General features: G+C 52.4%; 1 protein-coding gene across 2 annotated transcripts in view; it reads right to left on the reverse strand.

Moving 5' to 3' along the window:
* Positions 1–11,611: 11,611 nt before the first annotated feature.
* SLC22A11 (solute carrier family 22 member 11) overlaps positions 11,612–23,291 on the reverse strand; it is a 17,379-nt gene continuing 5,699 nt past the window's right edge. The window contains exons 3-10 of one of the 2 annotated variants that reach the window (XM_017537243.2): positions 21,225–21,379; positions 20,928–21,096; positions 18,681–18,801; positions 17,797–17,912; positions 15,252–15,466; positions 14,332–14,440; positions 13,287–13,493; positions 11,612–12,163 (exon numbers count right to left, since the gene is read on the reverse strand). In XM_017537243.2, coding sequence (XP_017392732.1) covers positions 12,100–12,163; positions 13,287–13,493; positions 14,332–14,440; positions 15,252–15,466; positions 17,797–17,912; positions 18,681–18,801; positions 20,928–21,096; positions 21,225–21,379 — 1,156 coding nt within the window. In that variant the 3' untranslated portion in view covers positions 11,612–12,099. The remainder of the gene's footprint in view (positions 12,164–13,286; positions 13,494–14,331; positions 14,441–15,251; positions 15,467–17,796; positions 17,913–18,680; positions 18,802–20,927; positions 21,097–21,224; positions 21,380–23,291) is intronic. The other variant, XM_037741675.1, reaches the window with a different exon arrangement.

The following is a 23,291-nucleotide window of genomic DNA, read 5'->3' on the forward strand; positions in this document are numbered from 1 at the left end:
AAATAATTTATACACTTCCTAAAAAATTCAGAACATATTGAAAAGTGTAATGAAAATAAAGATCACTCATATATGCAACCAGTGAGTTACACTACTGTTTACAGTTTGGTGGAAATATGTCCAGACTTTGTTTTAGTAACTGATATGTTTAGCTTCATCAGACTTAGCTGCCAAATAAGCTTTACATTTCTTTTTCTAAAATCCAGAAGAAAAGCCTCTGCCTTTTAATTAGTGATTTTAACCTGTTCACATTTATTGTAATTATTGACATGTTTAGACTTACTATATGTTTTCTTGTTTACCAGAGTTTCCCTTTAAATCTTGGTTTCCTTATTCCTAACTTCTACTGTATACATTAACTTTTCTTGTTATATTCTTCTTCTGTCTTGGTCTGTCAGTTGTACATTTTATTTCTGTTACCCTTATATTTGAACACATAAACCAAGGGCTATTTGACACCATCTTCCCTCTTCAAACCTACGTACCACCTTCTCTTCCATCCTCTCTCTCAATAGATGACCTTTCTTCTTATTTCACTAAAACAAAACAGTCTAATTCTCTCGCCAGCTCGCCTGCCTTGGTGCCCCACATTCTGCCTTCCCTCCACCCAGTTTGGTCTCTCATCCATGCAAACTCATCACTGTGTGCCTAGAGCCCACCCCCCTTTGCCTGCTCACAACTCTCTTTGGCATTTATCTTTCCCTCTCTACTGGATCATTCCCATCAATGTACAAATATGCCATTTTTTTCTGTGTTTTCCAAAAAGTCACCCTCCATTTGAGCACCTCTTTCTTCTTAAGCTACCACCCCTTTTGCTTCTATTTACAACAAAATTCTGTGAAAGTATTATTGACACTCATTTTCAGTTTCTCTCATTGCATAGCTTTGTTTTTTGGATTCATTCCCATCAAGCCACCGCACCCAGCCCCAAATCACTAGCATTTCAATTTCGGAATGTATGACTTCCATTTCAGAATCCCTGTTTGGTTCTTCCTATAACTGCCTCTTCTTGTTATTGAAGCTTTGTTTTCAAGCAGGGGGGTGATTACAACTCGCTTGTGTGCTGACGGATCGCATGTTAGAAAGGGAACCCTTGATGATGTTGGCAGGAGGGATATTTGAGCAGAGTCCTGAGACTGTGAGAAGGGATGGAACCCAGAGCAGACTGGAGGGCTTGGCTCCAAGAGTTCATCGCCAGCTGCAGGCGGTGAGAGTGATCGTGTGGACACACACGGAGCTCTGTGTTGGGAGGACCAGAAGGGCCAGTGAAATAAGCAGCAAAGTAGGCCCCTGTGCTTAGGGAGGTGTTGCAAGTTTGAGGAGAGAGAGGCGGGAGAGCCGATGCACCAGGGAGGGATGGTAGCTGCTGGTGCCCCTTGGGGATGTGTGATGAGATTTTGTCTCCTCTGCAGGGAGCAGGCAAGGTGTGGACAGAGTAGGTTTGGGCACGCAGGAGCCTGGCCAGGCAGCAATGGGGCTGCTGCACGGCGTGCGTGTGCAGGGGAGTGGCTGCAAGATGCCAGAGGAGTCCGGGGCAGCTAAAGGGACGTGAGTCCATCGGGACGGTGCTGAAGGAGGGGCGCCGAGTCCTGGATCCCACAAGGTAGAAGGACTGTTGCAGTCCTGGTATGGAGGGGAGCCCGGGTGCAGAGCTGGGAGGTGGGCAGCTACTGCTCTGGTGATGAGCACTAGACCGCAGGGGTGAGTGGTGGGCGGAGGGTAAGATTTTGGGAGGGGGCAGGGTCGAGGAGCAGAGAGCGGAGGCGATGGAAGCGAAGTTGATGAAGGAGATCCTGTGGCCATGAGGCCAGCCCAGCCCCGGGCCCGCCTCGGTGCCTGCCGGATACTGTTACTGGCGAGATGGCATCTTTTCTCAAAACGGGCACAGGCAAGCGGCTTATCAACATATTCTTTTATGGTTGTTTTTTTGGACCTGGGGTTGCACGGTGGGCATCATTCTGGCCGGTTCGTGCAGCAGGTTTTTTGTGATTCCTCCTAGCCCCTAATGTCCTGTGGTGACAGCAGCTGCCTCTGGTCCCAGTCCAGGCAGGAGAAAGGCCAGGCAGGAGCTCTCACTGTCATGACTCAGCAGGGCTGTCCGAATCCAGGCAGGCGGCTGAAGGGGTCAGTAGCCGGATCTGGCTGGGCTTGCTCAGGGCGTCAGGGCTCTGCACCCCTTGAGCTTCCCTAGGGCTTGGAAAGGGTCACTGCAGGATCAGAGCCTCCGCTTTCCTCCCAGCCCTTGTCTCTGTGGGCTGGGTGCTTGGAGGTAGAATGGCACTGCTTGGAGAAGCTCTGCGTGGACCCCTTAAAGGGCCTGTGAGTCTCCGGCTTGTCACTCCCTGCTCAGAGTCTGAGATCACTCCCTAGTGTCTTGGGAAGGAGGCCGAGGCCATGGGAAGCCTCTTGTCTCCCTTCAGCTGCTTCCAGCATGTGGCCCGGACTCTGTCCACACAAACACCAACTCTCTTCTGAAGAGGTCCCTCCCTCCTATCTTCGAGCCTTTGCTGTTTCTTCTACCTGAATGCTGTGCCACCGTCTCTGCCAGTCCAGGCCCACCCCTCTCTCCTCGCTTCCCTATCCCAGAGACCCTCTAGAACAGTGCCCACCACCTGGAGGGGCTTTGAGTCAGGTGATAGGCTGCAGGTTCTCTGAGGGCCAGGTCTGAGTCACTGTGCCCCTAACAGTGCCAAGCACAGGACTGGCACACATGGTAGGTCCCAGCCAGGGCTGCAGAGAGACATGGCCATCTTCAATCTCGGTTTAAATCCAGGTCTTCTGGGCCTTGATTTCCTCATCTGTGGAAAGGGCATCGTGCTGTCCACTCTGCAAGGGGGTCTTTAGGGTAAGATGTCCTGGTTCCCCGAGGGTCCTCCTCCAGCCCCTGGAGTGTCCACTCGAGGATAATGAGGGCCCCCACCCATGTGAGGCTCTGGAGTGCCAGCTCCTCTGAAGGTCTGCTCTCCTGGGCATTGCTTATTCCAAACTGCTGTTTGGTACAGCCTGGGCCACTGCCTTTCTGAAGAATGTCACTTTGCTCCTTGTCACTACCAATGTGCCCAAACGTGGCCACAGGCTCAACTTGAAATTCCCCACAGAACAACTGGGAAATGCCCCAATGCTTATGATGGTGATGATGATAGTGGTGATGGAAATGACAATGATGGTGATGCTGCTGGTGGTGGTGGTGGTGACTGAGATGGTGATGATTGATGATGGTGATGACTGAGATGGTGATGGTGATGATGGTGATGACTGAGATGGTGATGATTGATGATGGTGATGACTGAGATGGTGATGGTGATGACTGAGATGGTGATGATTGATGATGGTGATGACTGAGATGGTGATGATTGATGATGGTGATGACTGAGATGGTGATGATTGATGATGGTGGTGACTGAGATGGTGATGGTGATGACTGAGATGGTGATGGTGGTGATTGAGATGGTGATGGTGGTGATTGAATGGTGATGGTGATTGAATGGTGATAATTGACGATGGTGGTGATTGAGATGGTGGTGGTGATTGAATGGTGATGATTGAGATGGTGGTGCTGGTGGTGAGGGAGAGGTAAGGGAGTGTGGTGGTGAGGGAGTCCTAGAGGGAGACTCAAATCAACTGCTGCCCTAGTGCCCTTGGAGCACAGGAGAGCTCCCTCACCTCCTACCCTCCAGCTTGGCCTCCTCTCCCTCTGGACCAGTTTCTAACTTTACGCTTATGTAGCTCAAAGCCCAGCAAGAGGTTTTCCCAGAAGAGCAGCCTCCCTGTGGGCTGTCTCCGGGAGCAGCCATTTCCACCTCTGCTTCACACGCATGGCCCCTGCCTTGTCCCCAACAGCACTCAGTCAGCAGCCCCTCCCTCCCTGCACGCTTCTTGAGCATTCAAGACATCGCTTGAATCAAAATGCATTTTCCTCTGGCCTGAAGGCGGCTGACCCCTGGGAGCGGGCAATGCCCGGCCACCTGTGTGTCCCTCCACCCACGCAGAGGCCACATTGTGAGGAGGTAGCCACGGGCTGCTGGCTTGGCACCAGCTCAGGCAGGTGGCCAGGGCTGGCGGGAGCACACTCGTGGCTTTAACGGGTCCCTGCTGCAAGCTGCCATGGCCCTAACTGCAGACCCTACACTGCACAGACCCCTTCTTTCCAGGCCCCCACCCGAGGGGTTCCTCTGGCCAAGTGAGCAAATCTGCCTAAGTAGGCCAAGGAGGGCATGGGACGGCATGACGGGGCTGCCCTGTCCTTTCATGTACTTGACTGCTCCTGTGAGCCTGGCCTTCCAGCTCCAAAGGAACTTTGCTCTTCTTGTTGTGTCAAAAAGATGTTTTATGTTAAAATTCAACAAAGAGATGTTAACCAGCCATTGGAACCAGGCTCATCAAAATGGGAGCTGCTCAAACAGGCTGAACTTTGCACCGTTCTGTGTTTTCGGAGGGTCTTTTCCATAGCCAGCATTTTCTGGCTGGCACATTTTAACAGGGCCGGATGCAAATGCTGCCCCCAATGCTCTGTGCTATTCCTCTGGAGCTGGTGCCAAGGCCCCCCTTCCTGTGGGCTCCCGTGATCCTCAGCCTCTGCCCTGTGATTCCAGTATTTTTACTGGAGACGTTCCATGCTGGTTGAGCTGCATTCTCGGGAATGCCGGTCTCCTCATAGCGAGCTGCCTCTTTTTGACTCTGTGAGTTGCAGCCTATTCAGAGGAGCGATTTTAAGTGGATGCAAGGACAACTCTCGCTGCGGGGAGGGCAGGGGAAGGCATGATGTGGATTTTGGCAAAATTCCTCTCATCTCATCGGAAAACAGTGTGGGATTTGGCCGGCCATGTGCAAACACACTGTGCGAGCAGGAGACTTCTTTCCTGCGTCTGTGGACCCAGGAGCTACACGGAGTGAGCTCAGAGCAGCCAGTGCTGACCAGGGCTTCAACAGACCCCGCAGACTCCCCCTAAACAAGAGGCAGTGTGGCTCAGTGGTTACACGCACAGACTCTGGGCTCAGGCTGCCTGGATTTGAAACTCTGCTCTCCCCAAGCTGTGTGGGCTTGGGAATGTTCTTAATCCCTTTATGCCTCCGTTTCCTCCTCTGTAAAACGGTGGTGCTGATCTGCTTTCATCAGGCTCTTGTGAAGACTAAATGAGTTTAAACAAATCACCTAGAACAGTCTCTGGAGTACAGTGAATGCTTTATGTGTCTTGTTTTTGTTATCATGAATGATTTTTGACAAGAAGGACTGTGGGAAACGTGGAAACTTCCAGAGGCTGAACTTGAGAAGGACCCATGGGGAACCAGGTCAGCCCAGGGTCAGATTGGGCAGGCAGAGATGTCATTTGAAAGGCAAGGCACCGAACTGTACACGGTAACATGAGGCTGTTGAAAACCTGGGTGAGGCTCATGCCTGTAATCCCAGCACTTTGGGAGGCCGAGGCAGACAGATCACAAGGTCAAGAGATTGAGACCATCCTGGCCAACATGGTGAATCTCATCCCTACTAAAAATACAAAAATGAGCTGAGCATGGTGGTACACACCTGTAATCCCAGCACTTTGGGAGGCTGAGGCAGGCAGATCACAAGGTCAAGAGATTGAGACCATCCTGGCCAACAGGTGAAATCTTGTCTCTACTAAAAACACAAAAATTAATTGAGCGTGGTGGTGCACACCTGTAATCCCAGCTGCTTTGGAGGCAGAGGCAGGAGAATTGCTTGAACCCAGGAGGCGGAGGTTGCAGTGAGCTGAGATCGTGCCACTGCACTCACAGGGTGAGACTCCATTTCAAAAAAAAGAAAGAAAGAAAGAAAAAAAGACAACCTGGGGTAAGATGTTTATCTTTTCACATATGGCTAATGTGTGCTTGGAGTTTTAACAAAGATCTCTTTTTTTTCCTAAAAAGAACACCCATATCACAGATGTCAGGAGCACTGGACCTTCAAGAATGAAATACTATTGGCTCACTCCCCATCCATGCTTTTGAGCAAAGCTAAGGATCTTTTTTGAGATGAAGTCTCGCTCTTGTTGCCCAGGCTGGAGTGCAATGGCATGATCTCAGCTCACTGCAACCTCCACCTCCCGGGTTCAAATGATTCTCCTGCCTCAGCCTCCTAAGTAGCTGGGATTCCAGGCATGCGCCACCATGCCAGGCTAACTTTGTATTGTTAGTAGAGATGGGGTTTCTCCATGTTGGCCAGGCTGGTCTCAAACTCCCAACCTCAGGTGATTCATCTGCCTCAGCCTCCCAAAGTGTTAGGATCACAGGCGTGAGCCACCGCACCCGGCTGGATGTTTAACTTTCAAGACACTGCCATGTTTCTTTTTCTTTTTTGTAAGTGCGTGTCCTGTTTCACCTTCCCACTGTGGGTCGCTCTATGGAAGCATCAACACTGGGTCTTTTTAATTTTTGCCATTCCGGCGGATGTATGTGGCATTTCATTGTGGTTTTAATTTGCATTTTCCTAATGATGTCGATCATTTTTCTTTGGGCTTATGGCTACCTATCGGTCTTCTTTGGCGAAGCATCTGTTCAAACCTTTTGCCTTTTACAATTGGACTGCCATTTGATTGTTGTGTTGTAAACGTTCTTTACATTTTCTAGGTAGAAATCCTTTGTTAGATATAGATTTTTCCAATATTATCTTCAAGTTTGTGGCTTGCCTTTTCATTTTGTAACAGTGTCTTTTGGAAAGCAAAAGTTTTTGGTGTTTATGAAGTCCAATATGTTTTTTATAGTTCATATTTTTGAGTACTAGTTAAGAAATCTTTGCCAAACCCAAAGTTGCCAAGATTTTCTCCTGTTTTCTTCAAAAATATTTTATAATTTTAGCTCTTACATTTAGGTCTATGATACAGTTAAAGTTAATTTTTGGAAATGGTGTGAGTTAGAGCCGAGCTTCTCCTTCCCTGCTGCCTTCTTGTCTTTCTTCCTTCCTTCTCTCCCTTCCTCCTTCCCCTTTTTCTCTCCTTCTTTCTTTGTTTAGATATGGCTATCCCATTGTTCCAGAATCATTTGTAGAAAAGATTATCCTTTCCTCATTTTAATTGATTTGGAACCTTGATGGAAAATCTGTTAAATTTAAACCATAAATGCATGGCTCTATTTCTGAATTTTTGATTGTATTATATTGAAAAAGTGTTCTCCAACTTTGTCCTTTTCCAAAATTATGTTGGATAATCTAAGCGCTTTGCATTTTCATATAAACATTAGGGTGAGCTTGTCAATTTACGTAAAGTAAATAATGCTGGCATTTTGACTGGGATTTCATTGAATCTAAAGACTACGTTGCAGAGAACTGACATCCTGATAATACCGAGTCTTTCGATCCATGAACAAGGTGGGTCTATTTAGGTCTTTAATTCCTCTCTGTTCTGTGGTTTACAGTTCATGGGTCTTGGCTTTCTTATTGGAATATTCCCTGGGTGTCACATTTTTCCATGCTGTTATTAAATGGTATTGTGTTAAAATGTTCAATTTCTGGTAGTTACTGGTATACAGAAATACAGTAGATGTTTGTATGCTAATGTTGCTAAACTCATTTACTAGTTCCAGTAGCATTTTTTGTTGATTCCTTAGGATTCTACATAGACAATCATGTAATCTGCAAATGAAGGTCGTTTCATGTCTTCCTTTCTAATGTGTATGGCTTTTACTTATTTTGCTCACCTTACCTCCCTGACCAGGACCAACGCTGAATACAGACTGTGAGAGTGGACATCCTGGCCTCATTCCTGATCGGAGGGGAAAGCAGGCTTTCACCGTGAGCATCACGGCACCTCTAGGGAAACAGGGTGAGCATCTAGGGCCTTGAACAGGTGGAAAATTGAATTCCTGGTTTGCTGAATTTCTTTTTCTTTATAATAGAATGATTTATTATTATTTTTTTATTTTTTATCTTTTTAAAAATTATACTTTAAATTCTGGGGTACATGTGCAGAACATGCAGGTTTGTTGCATGTGCCATGGCAGTTTGCTGCACCCATTACCCCGTCATCTACAGTTGGTATTTCTCCTAATGCTATCCCTCCCCTAGCCCCCCACCCCCTGCTAGGCCTCCCCTAGTCCCTCACCCCCCGACAGGCCCCAGTGTGTGATGTTCCCCTCCCTGTGGTCTCATTGTTCAACACCCACTTATGAGTGAGAACACGTGGCGTTTGGTTTTCTGTTCTTGTGTCAGTTTGCTGAGAATGGTGGTTTCCAGCTTCATCCATGTCCCTGCAAAAGACATGAATTCATCCTTTTTATGGCTGCATAGTATTCCACGGGGTGTATATGTACCATATTTGCTGAATGTTAATGATCAGGAATGGCTGTAGAATTTTGTCAAATGATCTTTCTTTGTCTATTTGGATGACATGTGGCTTTTCTTTTTTGACTTGTTCATAATTTGGTTTGTTAACTTTGATTTTAAATGTAAAACTAACTTTGCATTCCTGGGATAAAGTCCACTTGGTCATGATGTATTGCCCCCCCCATATATATGAATCTATATACCTATATAGAAAATATACAATTACACACACATATGTAAATATATATACATGCATAGTTGGATTCAACTTGCTAAATGTTTGTTAATAATTTTTATGTTTATGTCCATAAGGGATAATGGTTTATAGCTTTATTTTCTTGTAATGTCTTTTTCTGGTTTCTGGGTAACAGAATGAGCTGGGAAGCATTACCTCATTTTCAATTTTCTGGAAGGTTTTGTATAGAATCGTTATTATTTCCTGCTTAAATATTTGTCAGAATTCACCAGTGAAGCCATTTGGGCCCGGAATTTTCTCTGTGGGAAAGTTTTAAAACATAAATTCAATTTAAAAATTAGATTCAGGGCTAATAAAGTTATCTATATCTTCTTGAGTGAGCTTTGGTAGTTTGTATTCCTCAAGCAATTGGTTAAAGTGTTCAAAGTTTTTGGTAAAATATTGCTCAGATTATTCCCTTATTATTGTTTTGATGTCTGGATTCTTAGTGATGTATCCTCTCTCATGCCCCAGATTTGCAGTGGGTGTCTTTTCTCTCTCTCTCTCTTTTTTTTTTTTTTTTTTTGAGACAGAGTCTCTCTCTCTGTCGCACAGGCTGGAGTGTAGGGGTGCGATCTTGGCTTATTACAACCTCTGCCTCCCAGGTTCAGGCGATTCTCCTGCCCCAGCCTCCCAAATAGCTGGGATTACAGGTGTGCACCACCATACTGGGCTAATTTTTGTATTTTTAGTAGAGACGGGGCCAGACTGATCTCGAACTCCTGACCTCAAGTGATCTGTCCACCTTGGCCTCCCAAAGTGCTAGGATTACAGGAATGAGCTGCCATGCCCGGCCTGTTTTTTTCTTGACCACTAAGCCTAGAGGTTTGTAAATTGTATTGATCTTAAAAAGCCACTTCTAGGTTTCACTAACTCTCTTTATTGTTTGTTCACTTCCTTGATTTCTTCTGTGTATTATTTCTTCTGCTTACTACAGGTTTAATTAACTCTTCTTTTTCTACTTTCCAGGTGGGAGCTGAGGTGTTTGATTTGGAACTTTCTTCTTTTCTAACGTAAGCATTTAATGATGTCGATTTCCCCATAATCATTACTTTAGCTCCACCTCACAAATTTTGATGTGTCATTTTTTCATTTGCACTCAGTTCAAAATATCTTCTCATTTCCTTTGAGATTCCTTCTTTGACCCATGGGTTACTTACAAGTGTGTTGTATAGTTTGAAAAAGTTTTTTATATCTCTCTCCATAGTAGATTTCTAATATAATTCCATGCCAGTTCAAGAACATTCTTTGTATGGTCTGAATCCTTTAACATTTACCGAAGTGTGAGGAAAGGCTGGAGGGTCCATGGCAGCCTGACCAGACAGGGGGAGAAGTATGGTCCTTATGGTGAGCCACTGGGGGGCTTTCAGCAGGAAGGGGATTTGGTTTGGATTGCGTTTCTTTCTTTCTTTCTTTCTTTTTTTTTTTTTTGAGATGGAGTCTCGCTCTGTTGCCCAGGCTAAAGTGCAGTGTCATGATTTCAGCTCACTGCAACCTCTGCCTCCCAGGTTCAAGTGATTCTCCTGCCTTAGCCTCCTGAGTAGCTGGGATTACAGGCATGCGCCACCACACCCAGCTAATTTTTGTATTTTTAGTAGAAATGGGGTTTCTCCATGTTTTTCAGGCTGGTCTCAAACTCCTGACCTCAGGAGATCTGCCCACCTTGGCCTCCCAAAGTGCTGGGATTACAGGCGTGAGCCACCATGCCCGGCTGCCACATTTTTTTTTTGAGACAGAGTTTTGATCTTGTTGCCCAGGCTGGAGTGCAATAGCGAGATCTCGGCTCACGGCAACCTCTGCCTCCTGGATTCAAGTGATTCTCCTGCCTCAGCCTCCTGAGTAGCTGGGATTACAGGCATGCGCCACCACACCCAGCTAATTTTTGTATTTTTAGTAGAGAGGGGGTTTCTCCATGTTGATCAGGCTGGTCTTGAACTCCCGACCTCATGATCTGCCCGCCTCAACCTCCCAGAGTGCTGGGATTACGGGCGTGAGCCACCATGCCCAGCCTGAATTATATTTCTTAGTAAGCATTGTGGCTGTTGTGCAGAGGGCAGTGTAGACACCATGGTGTGATTGATGCGGCGGTGATTGACCCGGCAGGCATACACAGGGTGTGAGAGGTGAGTTGAGGGGCCTGAGATTGCGGTTTCCCTGAGTGGGGTCTCCAGGCAAGGGCATGGGGGTAACTTTGTGGCAGGACCGCAGATATCAAGGCATGGAGGGGTGGAGGCGAGGGCCAGGAGTCTGTCTAGAAAGAGCCCTGGGCTAGGATCAGGGCCGCAGTCGGCTGTGTTTCTGCGCCGGCCAGTCCACCTCTCTGCGCGTTTGCTTCCTTGCCTCTGAGATGGGCAGTCGGCCTTGACCGTCCCAGAGTTTTCACAACCTGGGCGAGGGAGTTCTGTGCATGAGTCAAGAAAAGGTGTCCCCTCTGGAAAAACAAACAGCATAAGCCCGCCCTGTGGTTGAAAGCCTGAAGGCAAGGCTCAGTATTCCACACTGCCTTGACACCTGGCAAAGCCGGAAGGCCCCGAGGACCTGCTTGAGAGCTCCCCTCTCCCCTTTCACTCCGCCCCTGTGGATGAGGTTCCCTGGCCAAACAACCCTCATCTAGGGGGCCAAGTGTGGTTCCTTTTATCCTGCTTGTAAGGCTCGTTTCTCGCCAGCCTGCAGCAAAATGAAACAAGCCAATCACACCCTCCCACAGAAGCCGGGAGTTGCCCCACCCTCTCCGTGCTCCAAAGCCGGCTTCCCGCAGCCCTGGCTGTTCACTTGGATCCTCAGCGCACCGCCCACCCCATGAGGCCCCGCGTGGCATGCAGTGCCATCTTCCCGGGCTCCGAGCACATGTGTGTGGTAACCTGCTGCGTCTTCTCTGGCTGGTGTTTGGTGGTGTGTTTGGCCATCCTCGTAACCACAGGGCTGGAAGCCCTCCCTCACTGATGGCAAACAGAAAATGATTAAAGCAGCTCCTTTCTTGGAGTGGACATAGCCTTTGCTAGGGTAGGTGGTGGCGCCATCATAGCAGGGGCTGAGTTGCAGACCCCACACGTCTCCTTGGCTGCATGCCTTGGGGCAGTGCACAACCTGGGCACCTGTATCTGGTGGCTCTCTCAGCAGGTTCCATTTATTTGGTCAGTGCTAAGATCAGTTCACCCTGATACCTGTCTTGGGGGACGGATCCTGTGATCATTCCCATTTCACAGACAAGGGCTCTGTATATGACGGGGTGAGATTGGAACCCAGACTCCAGCTGGCATGGCTGAGTGAGGGTATAAAGATATGAGCCTGGCAGGGAAAGGGCGGGGAACCGTCTTGTTATTGGGCGGGCATGGCCGCCTGCACAGACTCCTCTAGGGCTGGGGTAAGGTGGGGAATCTGATCAGGGAGGGGAGAAGAGGAGTGAGCAATGGAAGCTGCCTCCAGCCACAGCAGACGGCCACGCTGTCCACTCGGCCACGGCTGCCTGGTCTCTGCCACGCCAGGCCCTTGGGGTCACCCAACTCGCCTCCACCTTCTGATTGGAGAAGAGGCAAGTCCTTGCTCAGGAGTCTTTGACTAAAGGGGCTCCGTGCAGGCAGAATTTCTAGAACCAGGTACTTTCCACAGTGACGGCCTCTTGCCGGTTGCCCTGGGCTGCTGTTGATTTCCTAGAATAATCCAAAGAAAAGCAGTGCCATGTGGTGAAGCGGGTATGCACTCGGGGCTTGGGGCAGAATGGGGGTCCAGTCTGATCAGGAGATAAACTCTATGACATTAGCTCTTTACTCCCTTCTGTGTACCCAAGCATGGGACAGTGCCTGAAACATAGTAGGTACACAATAAAAATCAACTAAGTTAAAGAAAAAATGAAGTCCCAGTGTCTCCAGGCCTCACCAGGTGTCCTTAACCTCTGCATCTCAGCTTCCTTGGCAAAGAAATTGGACAGTAACAACACCTTGTGTGGTGTTGCATTGATTAAATAAAATGACATAAAACAGTAAGAGCTCAATATTATTGTTACTATCATTGCGACCTCTGTTCCCATCAGAACTGAGGAGGTCCCATGAACACTCACCCAGGACACAACAACCACACGCCCAGAGCGCCTGCTGCAGACCTGGCATTTTCCCAGGTGCTTTAAAATAATAATTCCCTTAAATCTGAAAACAACTCTGTGAGCCAGCTGCGTTTCGTAGTGGTTTTTTTTTTTTTGTTGTTGTTGTTGTTTAACATCCATTTTACAAAGGAGGAGGCTAAAGCCCACAGAAGTGGCTCTCGCTATAAAATGCAGCTAGGGAGTGTTCCCTTGCTTCTCCCTCTCAAAGAATGGGTGTGAGATGGCACAATCTGCTCTCCGAGGGTTTGAAAGAACTCACCTGTTGATCTGTCTGGGACTGAAATTCTTTGTGGGAAAATTTCACTAGGACAGTTGAGACTATCTGTCTCTTCCTTTGTCAGTTTTGGTGAGAGAGGTTAAGTCACTTGCCCAGGCAGGTGGGGAACCCAGGCAACCTGGCTGCTGAGCCTGGGCTTTCAACAATCACATTTCCTGCATGAGGTATGATCACTTTCTATGCATGAGATTTTGGATAAGTCACTTTCTCTCTCTGACCCTTGGAATAGTACGGGGATAGCAATAGCACCTTTCTGGCAGGAGTGTCAGAAAGATGAAATGGTTTCAGAAACACAGGCCTTGACACCCTTGAGCCTCTGCCCTGGGTGGCCCTGGCCTGTCTCCATCCTGGCCCAGGAAGAGGCCCAACCCAATGCCCAGGGTCACAGGTCACTCACTGGCTCTCCAGGTCCTGGATGGTGTCAGGGAGCGGAAGTCCCCGGGTCTCCGGGAGGAAGATCAGCACAACCAGGCTGGAAGCAATGGAGATAATGCCGTAGACGAGAGGAGGCAGCAGCGGCAGGGCTTGGCGGCTCATCAGAATCAGGGGACCCATCATACCCCCGAGCCGGCCCACCATCTGCATAAGGCCATCTGCTGTCATCCTGTGGGTGAAGGGGAGGGCACAGATCCCTGTTACAGCTGCCCCTGTGGCAGGAAGACAGGTTGGCTGGGCCCGTGGATGCCAGGAGAAGGAAAGCTGGGCTGAGGAATCTCTCTCCTCAAGGCTTCCTCTAATGCCACCTCTTCCATGGAGCCCACCCAAATTTTCCCATCTAGTGTTTCAGGGGAAATCTCCAGGGCCTACCTCATTTTCCCTGCTCTTGGGTACCTTAAGGGCTTCTCCATGCTCCCGGTAGGCCACTGAGCTCCCAGCTCCGGCTTTCCATACGGTATCAACAAAATCAATACATGTTTGTCCAGACAACAAATTTTAAAATGGAGAAATGAGTGAGTGAGTGATGGAAGGAACAATGGGCTGGAAGTTTGGAGAGCCGGAGTCAGTCCTCCCCTTCTGCTAAGCCAGTCCATCACCCTGAGCCTCAGTTTACCCAAATATCGAATGTGGGGGTGGCCTAGGCTCTAGACCGTTGGTTTCCATTTGTGTTTTGTGATGCCCTTGGGTTCCAGGGAGGTGACTTGGGGCTTTCTGGGGGCAGGAAAGGCATGGCAGGAGGTGAGCTGAGGGTCACCACTGCCGCCAGGGCAGCTCTTGGTCTCCTTATCTGAGTTCTTATAAGATTCCACCTGGACAGATGGGTCTGTGGCTCACAGCGGTGTGAAAACACAGACCCAGATGGCCCTAGGGCTCTGCTGCCAGCTGGGCCCAGACACTCATGGGGAGGAGCTGCCTGGGAGGCCCATTCCCTGGCTGCCAGGCCCTTCTTTGCCCTCCCAGGACGGCCTTGCTGCCCCTGGGTCATGGCCTGCAGCCCAGCTTACCGCACCGTGGTTGGGAAGAGTTCAGTCCTGTAGATGGTGAGGCAGGTTAGGCTTATCCCAAAACATCCCTTTCCCAGCACGGCCAAGACCACACGCAGCGTCTGCAGATCTGGGTACAGGAAGAGGGAGAGTGGGGTTGGCCCCAGAGGGTCCCCAGGGGCTAGTCTGCATTCGGCCAGCCACCCTGGGGCAGAGGGGCCCCCGGGCTCCCTACACATCCCCGGCCCTGCTGGCTTGGTGCGGGGCTGCCAAGGCCAGGGTTGGGGGATGGAGCATAGGAAGTGATATTGTGGCAGTGGCCCGAGGGGCACAGGCAGAAACCAGCCAGGTCTGGGCCTCCTGCGGCTCCTAGGTTCCCAGGGTGCTTCTTGCTGTAGAAGAGAGTGCCCTGGAGCCAGCCCACAGCAGCCTCCCTGCTGCCCCCCAGACTGCCTATGTGGGGATGGCAGAAGCCCTGGCCAGGAGGCAGAGGTCTGGGGCCCTTTCTGGTCGCACGCCCGGCCTCACCTACACGTGGTTCACAGGAGGCTCCTGCACTGTTGGGAGGGCTCACCCTCGTTCGCGTCCCCATAGCTGCTCATGCTCAGAGCTTGGGCTGCTGCCCGCAGGGCCCTGGCCACCTCTGTCCTCACTCACACCTTCCCCAGCCAGTGGTAGGGCACCCTCCTGCCTTCCTCCTGGCTCTGCCAACACCGCCAGACATGCGGCCATGTCCCTGTCCCCTAGTTTCCTACCCTGAGCAATACAAGGAGACACGGAGAGGGATTTCAGGTCCTCACAGCCTCCCTCATTCAGAAAGAAAACAGAAAGGTTGCTCCTGGGGCTGGGCAGGGGGTGGGGGGATGTGCCCCCACCATGCTGAGAGCAGTGGGGTGGGGGAAGCAGGGCTCGGTCCCCACCCCCCAGCCCACCCACCTCACCTGGCGGCACCAGCGTGTTGGCCAGGATGGAGAGGCCGGCCATGACCTGGAACCCCGCCAGGATGGTGCGACGGCCAAAGAAACTGAGCAAGAGGACAGTGGTGGCCCGGCCCAGGATGTCCACAGCCCCAAAGAGGACCTGGAGGAGGAAGATGTCACGGCCCAGGCTCTGCAGGTCGAAGATCAGCCCGTAGAGGGAGATCAGTAGAGAGAAGCTGCGGGCAAGGCTGGAAGTCAGGTCCCCCCTCTGCGGCGGGAGGGCGCCCGACAGCAAGAGCAACTCTCACCAGGAGCTGCCTGGGAGGTCACTGCCCACCCTGGAGGTCCGCCCACCCTGGGCTTGTCTCGGCCAGCAGTCCCAGAAGTCTGCTGAACTCAGGACACAACCCCAGGGTCAGGCTCTTCCAGGAAAGGGCAGGGAGGATTACGCCCCCATCCCTTCACACGTGGGCTTTGGGTCAGGGGCAGCGCTGGGCTGGGGCCTTGCCTCTCTGGCTCCCTGGCTGGGAGACTCGGCCCTCTCCAGGCTGGGACCAAGCCTGCCCTCTAGGGTCCCTGAGCTGCCCTTCACTTCTGGCCTGTCACTCTCCGGCTTTGATTCTGATAACCAGTCACTCTGTTCCTGTTCCTTTGTCTTGGAAGATAGGGATCATGACAGGACTGGGTCTTTCGGGAGACCCTGGGCTGCACTGCCCAGACCGAATTCAGTATAGAGAGCTGTCCCGCAGCCCCTGGGAGTGCTGCCCCTCCTCTGGGGACAGCAGCCTGTGATCGGTTCCTGCCGGCCAGAGGGACCACCCAGAAGGGCCCCAGCTCCCAAGCCCCCAGGTCCAGGCTGGGTCCGGGCTGTGGCTGCATCTCCCCTCCCCTTCTCCATCTGAGGGTCTCCGGGCTGCCCCTGACTTCTGACTTAACCCTCTCTGGCTTTGATTCTGATAACAAGTCACACTGTCCCAGTTCCTTTGTCTTGGAAGATGACAATCATGCCCACTCCCACGCCCTCCGAGTAGCTGAATTTACAGTATTTAAATTCCCCAGGTTTGGAGATGGGATTTGGATCCACAAGCGGCTGCAAGGTGAAATTCTTCTCAGCCAAGTTTGGGCACACCCTCCCAGCTCAGCCCAGACACGCCTCCTAGCTGGCCCCTTAGGCGTCGCCTCATTGTATCATCCAATAAACATCGGACAACACCAGCCCCAAAACCGCAGAGTAAAATCGCAGTTCACGCACAAGCCGCAGTGTTCGCTGAAGTTTATGCGAGTGACGTGACAGTCACTGGGCTGGTGCTCAAAGCGGCCGACGCTGGGCCTCGGACAGATAAAGAGGCGGCGATGGGTCACGAGTCAAGGCAAGAAGACCCGCAAGGTCACCCGCTTCAAAGGTTCTGATTTGAATAACAAAGCTTGCAGAGCGGGGCCCCAGGGAGAACTGAGGAATCCTGGAAGTTTTTTGTTTTTTTTAAAGAACTGGCCCTGGGTGTTGGCAGGGAGGACACTGCTTCTGATCTATCAGAAAAAAATTGAAGTTAAAAAAAAAAAAAAAAAAGGCATCTTTGTTCTAAAATGTAGCAGGTATTTGCCATCATAACCCATATAGCATAAAAGAAACATTTTCTTCCACTTTAGTTTTATTTCAAGATAAAAGTCCCAATCAAACCTGGTCCTTAGGTTTTTTTTTTTTTTTGACAGAGTCTTGCTCTGTCTCCCAGGCTGGAGTGCAGTGGCGCAATCTCAGCTCAGTGCAGCCTCTACCTCCTGGGCTCAAGCGATCCTCCTGCCTCAGCCTCCCAAAGTGCTGGGATTCCAGGCATGAGCCTATGCGTTTGGTCCTTACTTTTTAATATGCTCTTTTGGATGTCACCTTCACCACCAACACCCCATCACCACCTCCACACCTCCATCACCACCAGCAACGCCGTTACCATCACTAACAGCATCACCACCGTCCACACTCCCATCCCGGGGTGGGCCAGGGTCTAGTCATGTGGGACCTGGGAGGGGACAGCGCCAGTGGGCCGGGTGCTAGTTCGGCCCGGTTCCAATGCCGGCTCTGTCATCTTGGGCTTGTTCCTTACCCCTGTGGGCTCCACTTTCTCCATCTGTGACATGGGGTTGCATCAAGGGGTCAGCGAATGCCGTTCACCTTCTAGGAGCATGGGCCTGCTCTCTAGGAAAGGGCTAGGTATCTAGCGCTGACCAACAGTGGTCCTCCGTGGACATGGCTGGTCCCCTGGCTCTGGGTACCCTCGCTCTGCTTCTGTCTTGGGACCTCCCTGCGACCCTGGGACCCACAGCCTAGACCCGCCTTTCCCTCTGGCTTCCTGCAGATGGCAGCCTCCAGATCCCCCTCCCCCCCTTCCCCCACTCCCCCCTCCCTGTTCGTTATCCTTCGCTGCCAGGGTCAGGACTTCTGCCTCCTGAGGCTGCCTGCGTCCTGTCCAGCTAGAAATGCACCTGCTGAGGTCTGCAGGTGCTGTTTTACCTGGACACCCCACCTCCTGCCTGTCCCAGCCCTGCCTCGGGAAGGGCTGCCAGGACGGCGTACCTTACCACCAGTACGGGGCAGCTCCTCCTGCGGAGCACGGGCACGCGGAACAAGTCCAGCCCTGACTGTGGCTTCTTGGCAGAGGCCACCTCCTCCTCCATGCTGGACATCAGCACCTTCTGGGGAGAATGGGGGCACCATGAATGGTAGGGCAGGGGCCCCGCCCCACTCCCGTGCCAGAGAACAGCGGCCAAGTGGCCAGAGTGACAGAGGAGCCTGTCTTGGGCCTCGGAAGCCGGATCCCCAGGGGACGTGGCGGGGAGAGGGCAGAAAAGGTTCTCTCCAGGTCCAGCTCTTCTGCAGGTTTAGCCCAGCTCTGGCCCTCTCAGCTCTAGCTTCCCTCCTTCTGGAAGCCTTCCCTGATCCCCTGCCCCATCTCACTCTAATCTCTGGCAGAACCTGCCTCCTCAAAACAGCTACCTTCAAATAAGCATTCCGTTTCCCAAGACACACGGAGAAGCCCCATGAGGTGGGTGTGTGCTCCGCATGGGTGGAGGTGGTGGGTGATGGAGGTGTCAGTGTGGGCGCTGTTGGTAATGATGGTGCTGTGACTGATGGGGGCAATGGTGGTGAAGGTGGTGGAGATGTTCTGCAGAGATGGTGGCTGTAGGGTTGGTGATGGTGGTGGTGGAGGTGATGGGCGTGTGGACAGTGGTGTTGGCATTGCTGATACCATCACCAATGAGGGTTAAGTGAAGGCGATGGTGGCGTGGAAGTGGTGATGGGGTGTTGGTGGTGTCTGTGGAGATGCTGGGTGTGGTGCTTGTGGCTGTGGAGTGGGGGTGGGACTGGAGTGGGTGGTGCTGATGTGAGAGGCCACGTGGATTATCCATCAGCGGATAATTCCTGCCCCAGGTCAGGTCTTGCAAACAGCAGCATCTCACCTCAATGGTCAGGTTCTTGGCTTCCTTGTGGCCATTTATCCTGGCCACCTTTCTGAGTTCCTGAAGCGCTTGGTCTGGTTTGCCCTTAATAATCAGCCAGCGGGCGGATTCTGGCAGCCACCTGTAACGAGGCAGGTGTGTAGCTGGGAGTGCACACTGGGCCCTCCCTGCGGTGGGGTGGAAGGGGGCCGTGGTACAGACTCTCCAGCTGAGACGAGTGACGAGGCAGACGCTTCTGTACCGCTGCTGCCCAGCCCGGAGCCTGGCAGTCCCCAAAGCTTTCAGAATAAAGCTGAGCCCCAGTGCCTGGCCACCCACCTTCCCGCGTGAGCCACCTTCATCTGGCTGGACTGGCTGCCAGGAGCCTGCCCACCTGAGCCCTGCACACAGCCAGGGCACAGGTGACCCTTGAGCTAGCCGCTTCACCAGTGATTCTGGGTCCATTTCTAGGATAGAAAGGTCACTTGGTGGTGTTTTTTTTTTTTTTTTGAGACAGAACCTTGCTCTGTCACCCAGGCTGGAGAGCAGTGGCATGATCTCAGCTCACTGCAACCTCCGCCTCCTGGGTTCAAACGATTCTCCTGCCTCAGCCTCTTGAGTAACTGGGACTACAGGCATGTGCCACTATGCCTGGCTAATATTTTGTCTTTTTAATAAAGATGGGGTTTCATCATGTTAGCCAGGATGGTCTCAATCTCATGACCTCATGATCTGCCCACCTCGGCCTCCCAAAGTGCTGGGATTACAGGCATGAGCCACGTGCCCGGTCTGTTTTTTTTTTTTCTTTTTTTTTAAAAGCATGTTTAAACATACTCAGGCAGGACCAGGTGATTTTATAAAACCAGTCTGCTTCTCCCTGACCTCAGGGGCAGATGGGCCAGGAGAAGCATTTTCCTGGTGGAAGGCACATCTGCCCCACCCACTGGCTCTCAGCCCTGTTTGCAGGGAAGCTAAGGAGGACTTCTGGAGGCAGTTTGCCATAGTGGTGAAGAGTTAGCCTGCCTGGGTTCAAATCCTGCCTCTGGCATTCACTGGCTGTGCGTAACTTTGGGTGAGTGACTTCACCTTTCTGGGCCTCAGTCCTTCATTTGAACATGGCAGTGATCACATCATCTTCCTTATTAGAAGATGTGCTAATATGCACATGGTGTGATTAACTGCACCTGGTGCACTCCTGATCGGTGCGGTGGGGATGGCCTTCCTCCTGACGTATTGATCTGTTTGTGGAACATAAGCTGCATGGGGTCAGTGGCTTTTGTCTGTTTTGTTCACTTGTGTGTCTCCAGCACCTAGGATCCTCTGCGCCTGTCTGCGTCTCCTTCCTCAGTGCCAACCCAAGGAGGGCTTTCCAGACCTGGGATTTTTGCAGCCCCTAAAATTATAATGGCAACGATCTATTTTCATATCCAACGTTGGTCCCCACTGTACGTAAGGAGTGAAGCTGGTGGGTGGGGGCTGGTGCAGGCGTTGGGGAAGGATGATGCCCACAGCCTCAGCGCAGGGGAGGCGGCGGCGGGGCCTGGGGGCCGCGAGAGCGGTGCTTCCACTGTGGCCGGAGTTCCACCCACTGCCCCTGCATCTTCCAGTTTTTCCAAGGAAGGTAAAAATACTGCTTTTGTTTTAAAAAAATCTTCTGATTCTTAAATGCTAGCAACTAGCTGTGTGTGTGTGTGTGTGTGTGTGTAATTTTTTTTTTTGAGATGGAGTTTTGTTCTTGTTGCCCAGGCTGGAGTGCAATGGCACGATCTCAGCTCACTGCAACCTCTGCCTCCCAGCTTCAACCAATTCTCCTGCCTCAGCCTTCCTAGTAGCTGGGACTACAGGCGCACACCACCACATCAGCTGATTTTCTATTTTTAGTAGAGACGGGGTTTTTCCATGCTGGTCAGTCTGGTCTCAAACTCCCAGCCTCAGGTGATCCACCCACCTCAGCCTCCCAAACTGCTGGGATTACAGGCGTGAGCCACCACGCCTGGCACAAATATATTTTTAAAATCACCATTTGAGCCAATGCTGTGCCAGCCCATCATCGCCTGTCTGGGCTGGACGGGAGCCATGGACGTTGGGCTGCAATGCTCAGCCTAGAACTGTGAATTTCCTGTCTCTCCCCAGCCAGGGCCCCGCTCATGCCACTGCCCTTCTATGGCCCTCCACGGCTCTGAACCTACCACCAGCCAGGGAGGTGAAAGCGAGGGGACCCCTCCCACACCCTGGGTCTCCTAAGGAAAGGTCCCACATTGTACTGACCAGGATATCAGGAAGATGGCAAAGAAGGGCACTGATACTGCCAGCTGGAGGGTCTGCCAGTCCCGCAGGGCGAAGGCCACGCCACCCAGGGCTGCCTGGCCTGCGCTGAAGGAGCATGCCAACACGGTCAGGGTGACCGCACTCCTGCTGGTCGTGGTCCACTCCACCACTGAAGGATGCAGACATGTGCAGGTGAGGCCTCCGGGGCGGCCCGAGCCCCATTCTCTCCTGCCGCCCCCCCGCCCCCACGGCAGGAGTGCGCTGAGCTGGGGACTCACTCAGTACTAGGGGACTCACTCAGTACTAGTGCACTCAGGAAGATGCCGGCAATCCCAAAAGCGGTCACGAACCGCAGGCTGCAGTAGATGAGGAGCGTTGGGGCGAAGGTAGTACCGGTGCCCGCCAAGGCCGTCTGCAGGCAGCACCAGCTCAGCATCGGCTTCCGCCCAAGCCTGTCACAGGAGAGAAGCATGCAGGGCTGGAGAGGGGCCCCTGAGGAGGTGGGTACGTGGCAGGTGCCTGCCTTCTGGGAGTTCAGCGAAGCTGGGGGATCTCCTGCAGGCATCTCCTCCTTCTCGGAAGGTTTAGGGACACACTCAGAGTGCTTCTGTTATAAAAGTGGCAGGTACCCTGCCACGGGAGGGGGCAGTTTAGCCTCATGTTTAAGAAAGGGGGTTGGGGCCGGGCACAGTAGCTCATGCCTGTAATCCCAGCACTTTGGGAGGTGGAGCCTGGAGGATCACTTGAGGCCCGGAGTTCAAGACCAGCCTGTGCAGCATAGTGAGACCTCAGTCTCTACAAAATAAATAAATCAAATAGCCAGGCGTCTGTGGTCCCAGCTACTTGGGAGGCTGAGGGGGAGGATGGCTTGAGTCCAGGAGTTCGAGGCTGCAGTGAGGTATGATCATTGGACAACAGAATGAGACTCTGTCTGTAATAAATACATAAAAAAGGCACTTCCTGCCCTTACTGGGTGACCCTGGGTGTGTGACTCGACATCTCTGAGCCTTAGTTTCCCCATCTGTCACACAAGGGTATCCACAAGGACATGCCTCACAGGGCTGCTGTGAGAATCAAGACACTGGGAAGAGGCCGGGGAGTGGGGAGGCAGAGACGTGGCCAGCTGCTGCTCCCCACTGTGTGCTGTGAAGGGGAGCTCTCGGGGGGCACGCAGAGCCCTCCACCCTGCCTGAGTGCCCTGGGCCGCCGTGGCCTCCAGGCCGGCTGAGCCTGAACTGCAGACCACATTTAGCTCCACTCAAGCCGGTGCTGCTCAGAGCAGATGCGAGGCGGACCTTGGCCGCACCTGTCTGAGCCGCACCCAGGAGCAAGGACACTCGCTTCATCCTCACGACAGCTGGATGGTGAGTCCTCACTGCTGGGGGGAAACTGAGGCTCAGAGAAGGGAAGAGATCCACCTTCTAAGACAAGACTGGGAATGGTAATGGTAAGGCTGGGATTCAGACCCAGGTAGTCAGATCCCATCGCTGCTGCCGGGAGGGTGGAGGCAGGAGGGAGCGGGAAGGCAGTCCTCTATTCGAGAAATAATGACTGCTTGCTTGCCACGGTGCGGAGGTGGGTTCTGGGGCACAGTCCCCGGGTCCCTGTGTGTCCGTGGGGACTTGGACAATCAGCAAGCCTTGAGCCAGCCGGGCATGGTCAGAGCCAGGCACTGTGATGAGGGAGCAAGGCGGGGTGGGACCGTCATGTCTGGGGCAGGCGGGAGTCTTTGGCTCCATGGCCTGGGAAGGCCTCCCCAAGGAAGCGCATTGAGCTGTGGCCCGAGTGTGGGCACCAGGCAGAGTGGGCAGGAGGTTCTGGGTCAAGTGCAGTCACTGAGGTGCTCTGCAGCCGGGTGGGGGCTCCAGGAGGAGGCCGGTGGAGCTGGGGGTGGGGGGAAGTCCAGCGCAGGGCAGGAGGTGGGCAGGAAGGGACTGTCCTCAGTGCAGTGGGGCCCTCGGAGGACTTCAAGCCAGGTTTTATCGACCGGATCAACCTCCAAGATTTTGCAAAGTCACTAGTGCTGTGGCAGCGTGGACGGCCACTGCAGAGGACACCCGCGAGAGGCTGAAGCCCGCCTGGTGAGAGGAGATGGAGGCTCTGGCAACGGGACGCTGTGACAGAGAAGAGCCTGGGCTGAGTGTGGGGTGAGGAAAGGGGGTCAGGGGACAACGCAGGTGCAGCAGGGTCCACAGGGTGGGGGGCTGTGCTCTCGATGAAGGCTGCTGGGGGAGGTGGTGAGGAATCAGCAGCTCAGCTTTCAGAACAGAAAGAAAGGGAGGAGGGGCAGCGGGAGGAGGGGCAGTGTGAGGAGGGGGAGGAGAAGGAGGGGCAGCGGGAGGAGGGGGAGCAGGAGGAGCGGCA

Source organism: Cebus imitator, unplaced genomic scaffold (assembly GCF_001604975.1).
Source record: "Cebus imitator isolate Cc_AM_T3 unplaced genomic scaffold, Cebus_imitator-1.0 Scaffold102, whole genome shotgun sequence".
Lineage (NCBI taxonomy): Eukaryota > Metazoa > Chordata > Mammalia > Primates > Cebidae > Cebus > Cebus imitator.